General features: G+C 37.5%; 1 protein-coding gene across 1 annotated transcript in view; it reads left to right on the top strand.

Moving 5' to 3' along the window:
- Nucleotides 1–12,082, top strand: part of LOC140232800 (sodium-dependent noradrenaline transporter-like) — a 66,127-nt gene that overhangs the window by 33,640 nt on the left and 20,405 nt on the right. The window contains exons 8-13 of the mRNA XM_072312917.1: nucleotides 360–484; nucleotides 1,559–1,671; nucleotides 2,756–2,987; nucleotides 3,677–3,777; nucleotides 4,408–4,578; nucleotides 5,325–5,399. Coding sequence (XP_072169018.1) covers nucleotides 360–484; nucleotides 1,559–1,671; nucleotides 2,756–2,987; nucleotides 3,677–3,777; nucleotides 4,408–4,578; nucleotides 5,325–5,399 — 817 coding nt within the window. The remainder of the gene's footprint in view (nucleotides 1–359; nucleotides 485–1,558; nucleotides 1,672–2,755; nucleotides 2,988–3,676; nucleotides 3,778–4,407; nucleotides 4,579–5,324; nucleotides 5,400–12,082) is intronic.

Below are 12,082 nucleotides of genomic sequence, written 5' to 3'. Positions count from 1 at the left end.
GCAATTCCGGCAACTAATGAAAAGAATGATGCAAAAGAAAAATTCGTGTCGTTAACTATACATTTTAGAGTCAACTTAGCTGATTTTGCGTTATGATGGCTTCTGGCAAAGTTACCCTTCTAGTTCAAGACTAGATGTGTGTTCGAAACGTTTTGGTAACTCATTTTTCTTTCATCACAAGTTGGTTTTCCTATTTTTTCATCCAAATAGTAGGTTAAAGTGTGCATGAAAACCGTACAAAAACAACAGCTTATACACTTTGACATGTTCATGATATAGAATCTAGTTGATGAATGTAAAGAGCGATACCCTTCACTAAAAATCGAGTGACCGTTTTCTTGTTGCTCCTCCCTGTCCAGGGACGCCATCTTTACGAGCTGCACAAATTGCTTTACGAGTTTCTTCTCCGGCTTTGCAGTATTTTCAATTTTGGGCTACCTGGCCGAAAAGACGCAAAAGGACATTTCAGAAGTAGCCACGGAAGGCAAGTGTATTGAAACATGATCCCACCTCGGTACACTTTCCTGACTATGATATGTTTCAAATTTTGTATATTATGTACCAACAATCAGATTTTGTTTCATTCGAGTACACTTACTGCCTCCACTGAAATTTTCATATGATCGTGGTAGCAAGGTTGAAAGCATGAGATAACACCAGCTTTGACAAAATCTAATGAAGTCTTTCACGAAAATAAAGGACTTACATGACTCGGAAGCTTGGAATGTATGTAACAGACTGCATCAAAGCTGTCAAGATTTTCGAAGACTTCAAAACTTGGCCTTTCTTAAGAACTTGTGTTTAGAGTACGCTCTTATAATGATGGATCCGAGACATGAATCATGAAAAAGACCCTATACAGGACCGGTACGATGAAACGTACACCTTACTTTTAATGCGAGTGCAGAATTGATATCAGTTTGTAAGAGCACGAAACGAAAGAGGAGATCTATTGAGATATTCCACCCATTTATTCTACTGTAGCTTGTCGGAGAACACAGTTTGCTGGTCACTGTTTCCGTGCTAATAAATGTACTGTACATTTTTTTTCTGAAACTACCCTGTAATCTACAACGGGTTCCAAAGTCAGATTTTGGGTCTAACTGTGTTTTATCGTCAACGCCAAACGCCAAACGTTTTTGATGCTGGGTTTAACCCAATTTCGAGGGTGCTGAATCCGAATCTGGATGATGCAACTTTTGCACCCTTGAAGGCTTAAAGATATTCGTGACGGACCCCATCATGGCTGCCAGAATGGCCGCCAAAATCTGAAGTTACTGTGTGAATTTCCCTATAAATAATTATAAAATGATGGTTTTACTCATTTCCACAATCTAAACGGTTCACTTACCCTTGCATCCTTGAGGATTTAAAGTTACTCAGAATAAAAGTTTTTAAGATCTGAAATTTTCTGGATGCAAGCGGTAAAAAAAAAATGCTTTATAGTGATTAGGGAGATTATACCAATGGTGAACAGCAATAAATCGTGATGTATTCAGTGACCTGTGAAGTGCAGTTGGCCGATAATTCTTTTGCAAATTAATATTGGTCCCATTAGGTCCTGGCCTAGTATTCACGGTCTATCCCGAAGCCATCGCCACCCTCCCTGGAGCACCCTTCTGGTCCGTTATTTTCTATATCATGCTCATCACACTCGGCCTCGACAGCTCGGTATGTATCCTGTCATTAGTTCATCAAGAATCTTTTTCATTTCATGTAGAATGATCAGCGAGTAAAAACGGGTTTACGTCTTGTAAATTGTCATTTCTTTCCCTTTCTTTTCTTTCCTTGGATTAAAGCTCACTAGCAAGGGCTAGAAATTGTCTTTCTGTATTGTGAGTGGTCAGTTCATGTTGTGTCATCAGAAAAAGAACAGAATATGGTAAAGAAGTTAGACAAATATCTTTACGTTTTAAGCCTTTTAAGGTTTTGAGAGATAGCATTAATCATGCCTAGTTCTTTGTTGACCATAATCATGATAATCGCTACTTGTAACAGACTTTGTATGGCTGGCAGTAGATATAATTATTTCGACCTAGAGAAAACGGTGACACTAAACTGATTTATACGGGGGCAAAAATCATGCTGCAGTACATTTTCCCCTATCCTCAGGCGGTGAGTTGGCTCAGTCGGTAGCGCGTCTGCCTCACGATCCTAAGGGCCCGGGTTCGAACCCGAGTCTGGACTGAGAAATGTTTTGTGTAAGCATACCGTCCCCTCTATCAAGAGGCAAAACATTCTGTCCCTCGGATAGGACATAAAATGGAGGTCCCGTGTATGAGAGAGTAACAACTCATGCACGTAAAAGATCCCGCTTCATTCATTCATTCGCAAAGAGCAGGGTGTTTAACCCGGTGAAGTGGTCCCACCTCACATCTAACTGGACCCCATGGAAGACCAGTTTAACATATCTGAATATGGGCTATCCAGCCATCTTCTCAGGTGGAAATGAACAAACAAACAAACAAAATGGATCAAATTTTCAGCAAATATTGATAGTAATGATAATCATCGCAATACATGTGCCACGACTGCCTTTGCGAGAATTACTTACTTGTTTATTTTCTTTCCCATTCATTTCTCTGTGTGTTATGTGATTCCTTACGATCATCTAATTAAATACCAATTTATCTGGGCGTGAACACGCTAAACGGCCAATGAGACTCAACAGTTCGATACCGCACGATACAATCGACGATATTTCAATGATATTCTATTTTTTTTACGTTCTCTACTTATTGTGCGCCCTCTGTAGTTCGGCGGCACCGAGGCCATCATTACCGGGTTGGTTGACATGTATCCACGCATCTTCAAGAAGCGACGCGAGCTCCTCGTCCTCGTCGTCGTCATCAGTTTCTTCCTCTTCGGACTCATCGACGTCACCTACGGCGGCATCTACGTCTTCCACCTGGAGAGCGAGTTCGCAGCCTCGGCCTCCATTCTCTTCGCCGTCGGCATCGAAGTGATAGCTGTGTCCTGGTTCTATGGTAAACGCATAATTTGGTGCTTGGGAATTACAAATTTTCGTTGTTCGCGTAATCTTAAATTGTACAAACGTTGCTTATTAGTGGGACCCTCCATTTCCATCCTCATCCTTATTTAATTTGTACTATCCATATATAAGTATTAAAAAATCCTTTTCTTCGCCTCTAATGTAATGCTGTATAATATTTTCACATTCTTCTTTTTTGTAAAACTTACATTTGTTCGTTGTGTTAAGTCTTTTTTTTTTTTTGGCCCCTTTGACACTGTTTCTTTGTAGACCCTCTTTTTACTTGTCAGGCAAATCTTTAAAAAGATTTATTCTTTTCACATTTCTGATATAACCCGTTATCAAAACACTGTGGCTATCAACGTGAATAACAAAGTATAGTTGAACAATGTCTGTGAGACATAACCATTCTATATAAGGTAGCTTGCCATAATATGTCGTCATATTTACGATTATCTAATACATAATTGACGCCACTAACCATTTTTTTCTCTCGGCCACTGGAAGACAGAATTGAAAAGATAAAGTTGTAATCCCACTTAGCGTTTGATTGCCAATGGGAGGTGATGAAGAGATACTGCTCATGGCTTGAATATAAACTATACCCATGAGATAATTACTGCTACAAATGAAATGAAATTAGCCATACAGCGTTATTACTTTGTCTTTTTTTTTCACACACAGGTGTAAATCGATTTGCTCATGAAATCAAGGAAATGATTGGATTCCTACCCAGCTACGCTTGGCGGATATGTTGGAAATTCGTGTCGCCAACTTTTATTCTGGTGAGTTAGATTATCCAGAATGTTCCACGTCTTACAAGTTTGGCTTTTTTGTGGAACACTGTTTTCCGTTGTTATGATTAGTATTTTTTTTGTGTTACCATGACAAAGTGTACATTGTTTCTTTTTCATGACATCGTTCGTGCATGTACTTTATATTACATTCGAGAAAAAAAAAACTTTCCTTATCAGACGAATGAAGGACAAATCGACAACTTGTATCGCTTTGAATCATGTTTTGTTTTTCTTTTTTGATGATGGAAATAAACAAACTATAGAATTGAATTGAATTGAATTGAATGTAGAAATTGAACGAATGGAAGCTGTAACTGACGTGAGGAACGGCACTGTGAATAGGGTATTCATATTCATGATGGAGTGTATTCATGTTGTATTCTTTATTTATCGGTTAGATTAATGTTAATGAGTTTGTAATTTCCTTGAGAAAAAAAATGGAAATATGAAAATAAATTGAACTGTATGAACGTAGAATTGTCAACACAAATCATGTACAAGCCATGCTTGTGTGGTCTTTTTCTTTTTCTTTTTCTTTTCTTTTTTGCTCCAAAGTGATGTTTACATCATATCTCTCTTTACAATTGTGGTTGTTTTTTTTTTTTTTTTTTCTTAAAGGCCATGTTTTTCGCGAGCCTGGTCCTGACGCAGCCGCTGGTGTACGAGGAGTACGTGTACCCTAAGTGGGGCAATGTCCTGGCTTGGCTCCTGGCCGCCTCCTCCATGGTGCTGGTGCCCGCAGTGGCCGTGTGGCAAGTGGTCAAGGCCCCCGGCTCGGGATTCAAAGAGGTCCGTGAAACATTGCAACTATAATGATTTAATATATAAACGATAGGATAGAACTCACGAGAAAATCACGTTTATGTTTACATATTTTTTTTTTTACAATTTATGTCAGAGTTTCGTGTTTGTTTGTTTTTATTATAAAGTGTTTACAAAATTTTATTATATATTTTTTATATAATATAATAATAGTAATGATAATAATATGATACAATTATATTATGATTATATAGGTATGTAACAATAATTGTATAATATTTTTTTATTAATTTTATCTTATAAAATCTCCTTTCGTTTCCTGTTGCTGCCACCTATACTGAGTCAAACTATACGAATAATGGCGATTTCCCTTACTTTGGCCTAATGTTCACATTTTGTTTAATTGCTGTTTATCACTTCGTTACAACAGTGAATGTCGTTCAGAAATTATATAATATCTAAGTGATAAAATATATTTGTGTTATCATGACGAACGTGGTAATTGATTGTGTTTTATATGGTTTTGCATGATTATGCTATACTTTTTCAAATAACATTTAGGTATCAACGTATTCAGTGTCTTGTTAATGTTGTTTTTAAAAATGCCATAAAGAAATCTAAAGTACACCAAATTGATCGTATCGTCACAATCGTCATTATCGATACTCCTACAACTTCTACCTGCATGTGAATATTGTTGAATATACGAACACGCTGTCAATGTGTCGATTAATATATTTTCATCAATTCCCTTTTACTTTCTCTCTCTGCAGAAATTCGCCTATGCAATAACACCCCGTTCGGATTATAAGTTGATAAGTGAAAAGAGAGAGATTTCTAGATACACGGTAATGTATATGACAAATATATATCATTATTCTGTACCGATAAGAGATAAATCCTTTCAATTTTCTTCGTGAAGACTAGGACGATTGTTTGCAAACCTTTAAACCTCTCCATGATTTTCTTCTACAAGACTAATATTGAAGCTAGTTTCAGTCTTACATAAAACAAACAAAAAAGTCCATGAGTTGTACAGCCCACGAGTTATACAGCCCATGAGTTCGACACAAGGCAGATTAGGCCCATGAGTCGACACTAGGCAAAAACGGCCCACAAGTTCGATTTTATATCGCCCGTGAGCCTTTCTGCCCCGTGTCGGACTCATGGATCTTAAGCCACTCGTGGGCTGTATTATTTGTATGTGTCGAACTCGTGACGTGCACCCCAAGTTAAGTATGAAAAGCTTTGACAATATCACGTCATTTCTATCACTAGAATCCCATGTATCTCATATTCATTCATATCACCACAAAGGTGACGAGAAATGAGTTTACATCTTTTAATAAAAATCATACGATTTGATTGAAGAAATGTTCTAATACAACGATAGAGAGAATGTTCTCTCAGAGCAGGACTTGTTCTTCTTACCCACGATTCTTTTTTAATATCTAGTTTTTGTGAGTCTAAATCTAATATTGTTTATGTCATCCCCCCCCCCCCCTTCTTCCAGGCGAAACACTGGCGTACAATCTAAGGACAGATGGGGAATGGCGTGGATTTCAAACTTTGCGCATACGGATGTGAAACTGGATGTACGAACTCACGTGAGGCCGAGCACAAATATGTTCACAGATAGCAAGCTACATCGAGAGGGACCGTCAGACTGTCCGTGGGTGACATACTGCAGCTGCATCATTATCATGCCAACAGTCAAAGAAGGGAACAGATTATCATCTGGAATATCGGAAGTTTATTTGTGATCCAAGTGATGTGCGCGTAAAGGAAGGATATTCCTATTTATATTACACATAAATATAGTAACTTTGCTTATTGTGCCAAGGTCAAGAATATCTTCCAGAATACGAGGGCGCCCTTCATATTTTCTCATTTTCATGAGCAAGAAACGACTACTCAGTATTCAAGAGGGGGAGGGGTAGGGGGACATGGCATGGCAAGAAATACCTCGAGCGCAGTTATCAATTACATAGATATAGCCCTGTTCGCAATGTATACATAATCATGAACAGATCTCCAATCCGCTACTCCACTATTAGAGTACTGTGATGTGGTTTAGTGGACATGTCTATAGACTACTAAGCGGGGCATCCTATAGGTTCGAATCCTGTCCGCCGCACACATCATTAGACAAGATGCTCTTACCCTTTCTGTCCCCTCTGACCAAGGTGTATAGGTGACTACGCATAATTAGCATTACTTTGGTAGTGGAGAGTGGCACACCCTACTATACTACTACAGTGGTTATACGGAAGAGGCTACCAAAAAAAAAAAAGATATGTTTAATCATTATCATTGTCACTGTGATTCTGTGAATCCATCAAAAGCTCAACCAGTGTGTGGTTGCGTTGACGCATGCCGCAATGAAAGTATTTTGCAAAGAAGTACTCTTTGAACCTCCGCCAAAAAAGTCACTGATGCCATATAGAACTGTTTGCGTATATCTTTTCAAACACGATGATAATAATCATTGATCCGAATCATGATCTAGATCACCATCAAAATACTAATCAACTTTTCCTATCATGACAATGGAGCATATCCAGCAAATTTCCACCACAATCCGTCCACAGTGTTATTGATCATCATTCCTAACTGTCAAGCAAGCAAGCAATCAAACAAACAAACAATCGCCAGCAAAATAGAACCATAACTTCCTTCGCGGAGGTAATGACAAAAGACTCACTGAACAAGATTCCATGATTCAAATTAGTGAAATTCTTCCGTCGAGATGTTTTTTTTTTTTTTTTTTTTTTTGGGGGGGGGGTTTCATTGCAACTGATTGACAAATTGCCCTACATCGACGTAAAAAAGCACTGAATTAATCAGTGTTTTAAAAGTAGCCATGATAAAAAAATCATGGGCGTACATACTCGAGCAGGATTCGAACCTACGACCTCCTGATCGGGCGAAAGCTCGGTGGTCTAGTGGAGATGACGCCTGTCCGGTGATCAGGAGGTCGTAGGTTCGAATCCTGCTCGAGTATGTACGCCCATGATTTTTTATCATGGCTACTTCTAAAACACTGATTAATTCAGTGCTTATTTACGTCGATGTAGGGCAATTTGTCAATCAGTTGCAATGAAAAAACATCTCGACGGAAGAATTTCACTAATTTGAATAATAAAGCAGTACCCGCTGCATGCTACAAGGATTAGAACCAACACTTGCTGTCGGGCGAAAGCTTGGTGGTCTAGTGGAGATGACGCCTGTCCGGTGATCAGGAGGTCGTAGGTTCGAATCCTGTTCGAGTATGTACGCCCATGATTTTTTATCATGGCTACTTCTAAAACACTGATTAATTCAGTGCTTATTTACGTCGATGTAGGGCAATTTGTCAATCAGTTGCAATGAAAGATTCCATGAGCTGATTATCTTGTTAAATAGCAATGCTGGAAAGAACACAGTGTCTCACAGTGTGAGAAACACAGTGTGAAATCTCTTCACACTGTTAAATTTGAGCGTTTTAACAGTGTGAACACAATGTGAGTCATCAATTTACAGTGTGAAAGAAAGCATTACTATGTGAACACTCCGTGAAAAATCACACCACAGCGTGAAATCATCTTCACACTGTGAAATTCGAGCGTTTTCACATTGTCGACTATGTGAACACACTTTGGGACACTGTGTTCTTTCCAGTAGGGAGGTGCGTTAGCAAAAACAATAAATCCACCTGATACTGCCTGATATGTGCATTCTAAGTTCATTGTTTTGTTTAAATTTCAAAATTATTTCATTGCGAACAATAATATCTGCAACCACAAAAATCAATGACCGTCGTAATTCTGATACAGTTAGACTTCAGAAATTTCAGACCACGTGTTTCAAACATGTTCATTGTATAAACGAGTTTCCTGGGTTTTTAATGACCAGAAGTATATCCTTTTGTTTCTTTCTATATTCATTTTTTCTTGTGGTCTTATGAGCAAGAGGTGACAAGATGGTTGGGTTACGAAAAACATTCAAGTTTCGGTTTTATTTGTCGCCATTCTAAGTCTCACCGTCATTCATGTTGAATTCATATCATCATTGGCAAGACAATCAAGAATACAGGAAACCAGTCTAGGTGTAGTTTATTTGTTTCCAAAAAGTTTTAATCACATAGTTTAAATACTGCGCGAATTGATTTTTTTTTCAGTGTATGATATTTTGATAGAAATTCATTATTGCTCTTACGGTCCTCTGTATGTAACCTTGTTATAGACTCCTCAAAATAAGTTCTGCAGTTAAAGTTTGATATATCATATTTCTCTTATACCCGCATTATCTTCATTAAATATGACATCATAAGAAAGCCTGATTAATTATCTTTAAAATGACACATCACTTGCTATGATTGGGTGTTCTTGGAATGTGCAAAACAGCTGAGTATGGGGACAAATCATAAGTGAAAAGTCGCAACAATTCTGCTACTGATAATGCACAGTTTTGATGAAAAAAGGCCACTGGAATATGCAATGCTAAAATGAGAGCACTTTCAAAAACTCCCATTTCCTAGACATTAGATGACTGTTTGGTCAACCTTTATGTTTGATTTTAATCTGCAGATACTACTGCAGTTTTTAATTCATGGATGAAGCCTGGAATCTAATGTTAATCTCACAATGCATTCTTTTCAAACATATTCCTTCCCTGAAACGACAAAGCAAACGAGAATTATACTGTTTGACATAACACGTTTCCTCTATTTTGCAACATTTCACATTTTGACCTTTCCTCATACTCAGTCATACTGTGCATTCCAGGAATGCATAATGTGAACAAGTGAGTTGTCGTTGTAAAGAACATTAATCAGGCTCTCTTATGATGTCACATTTGAATGAAATAATGTAGTTTCAAGAGAAATATGATACATCAAACTGGAATTGCAGGACTTTTTTGCGGGGTTTATATCCTGCGAGTGACAATTAAAGTTAGGATCCAATGACGATTTGCTACTAAAGACTCCTTCGCACATAGAAACGGGCATGAATAATCATAACAACGGGTTTTTCTGGAAAAAAAAGATTACTCAAATAATTATAATTCAAGAGTCTCATGCAATTAGCAAAGACATTTAGATATCATTGTGACATATCAGTCGTCCACCTGCATTTATGTAAATTTTGTAATGTCTCATGTATATCACAATTCCAAACTTATCTCCCCCCCCAAAAAAAAAAAAAAAACCAAACAAATGCCAAATCATTTTGTTTCTTTTCGCGTGTATGAGTATGTGGGTGTGTATGCGTGGGTGTGTGCGTATGTGTGTGTGTGTGTGTGTGTAACGAGAGAGAATGATATTAATGTGGGCATTGCATTATGATGCTCATTATCTACCGTCCCTGGGGTAGCCTTGCTTCCAAAATGAGGTATATTATAGCAAAATCAGAAACGTTATAACTTCTGAACGGAATAGCCTTTCTCATGCTGCCGTTTTCATCACCTGTGATTATTGTGACGTGTTTACTTTTTTTTTGGATCTTTTTGTTACTTTGTTTGTCTTTGCTGCGACTTTCAACAGTGGGGCGTTTTAGTTCTACAATGCCCCCCAAAGCAACCCCATTTGTGTGTATAATTTTATGCCCATTCATCAGCATACGAATTTGGACGGTATTTACACTTCCACCATATCACCTCAAATCTGCAAATTTGTGTATGTATGTATGTATGTATGTAGGTATGTATGTATGAGGGTGTTTGTATATGTTATGGTTGCTAAATATGCATTTTGACCGTATGTGTATTGATTATTTTTTTGTCGAATCGTGGTTGTATATTTATCTCTCTAATTTCCTAGCGATAAGTCTGCACTAACAATGTACAAACGTTTGTAATACTCTATTTTCCTGTTTGCTGATATTCTGTTATGTGTAAATCTTTTCTACCTGGTAATTCGCCAAGTCAGCTATCATATAATTGAACTCACAGTACTTTCTTTGATAATTTCATGTATTATTGTCATGATGATTTTCCTCTTTGTGCCTTGCATTCATGTACACGTACCTAAATCTTGTTTTCTGATTGAAAGAAGATATGCTAATATGGCAGAAGCATACATGACTATTCTTTACTCAGTGGAGATGTTAATGAATGAAATGAAATGAATTCAAAATGTAATGATAATAATATATGTACATCTCTTAAGCCCCTGGCGTTAAGAATTTGTATCATACGTAGTTGTCTTTGTGTTTGAGATAGAGCTATTATGATATGTACTTGAATTTAGAAAATCATATGATATCGTTACAATATGAAGATGGTATCATGCAATGAGCTTTAATAATTTTTGGGAATATAGGGTTTTCAGATTATAGTCCACATCAGGCGATATCCATTGAAACGCCTCATGCGCTACATAACTGCTGAGCTGAACTTAAATTCTTCAGTGGTCAAGAATACATGCTCGTTAATTATATGGAAGTGGTAATTTTCGTTTACGCTCTTCGACCGGTCATAAACAGACATTAGTGGATTCTCTCGAAACAAGAGTTACTCTCTGCCCACGGTGGCACCAAGGTGCGTGGAATGAAAAAAATCAGTTGATGTTTTTTTTTTTCGTGATTCGTGGTGTTTAATGTTTTCTGTTTGTGAATTACTACATGTCAGCACAGATACTTTTTTATATTTAGCTACATTATATTCTTAATTTATATAAACATTCCTTAAATCCTTTGTATATCACTGTCTTGTGTGCCTATTGGGAAAGCTGCTGTATCATAACTTGTACAATTTTGTATGAAATTGCTTGAAATTTTTGACGAATCGAAATCAGTTGTACAATGATATTTGTAAAAGAATAAATCCAATCGTCCTCAATCTATTTACTTGTGAATTATTGTAAAATGTACTTTTTATGTGTGTATGCTTTGTCGGTGCAAATTCGTACTCGGAAAGCACACATTCTGTATAGAAGAGTGTCAGGATGACGTGATAATATGTACCTGATAAATCACAATGCAATGATGAATGATTACTCATTGGGGAAGCTTACGTCAGCTTTCTATTTACGGTTATTTTCGTGTAACAATCTGATATATCGAACGAATGTTGATAATGACACCAGTTGGCAACCTACAGTGCTGGCATGCCATATTCGTTTCTCACAGCTGAATATGAAGATGACTCTTTCAGGTGATATTGTGGTGAACGCCGAGCTCACGTGTTGCCATCGCAGCTATTACACATAATAAGCGAAATTTTGCAGCTACTAATAGTATATTGTCTGTGTTTGGTACAGTATCAATCAGCTTACCGTCTGAAGCTAGTCTTCAGGACCGAAGAGATGACAGAATTCAAATCAAAATGTTGGACGAAGCAACGAATCAAAACGAGGTCGTCCGCAATCTAAACGACACAAATATCATAACAAATGTATACGAGGGACCTCCCCCTTAGCCCTTCCCCCTCCCCTCTCTCTCCCCTCCGGATTTCAGGATTTCAGGATTTATTTATTCAGTATACTTTATAAAATCCAATGGCAACAGCCAATCAGGAAGCTGGATTCTTGTCGTTACTATGACAATTGCTA

The sequence above is a fragment of the Diadema setosum genome, chromosome 9 (assembly GCF_964275005.1).
Source record: "Diadema setosum chromosome 9, eeDiaSeto1, whole genome shotgun sequence".
In the NCBI taxonomy this organism is placed as follows: domain Eukaryota; kingdom Metazoa; phylum Echinodermata; class Echinoidea; order Diadematoida; family Diadematidae; genus Diadema; species Diadema setosum.
The sequence above is the reverse complement of the archived record's forward strand: the minus strand, read 5'-3'. Positions and strand labels throughout refer to the sequence as shown.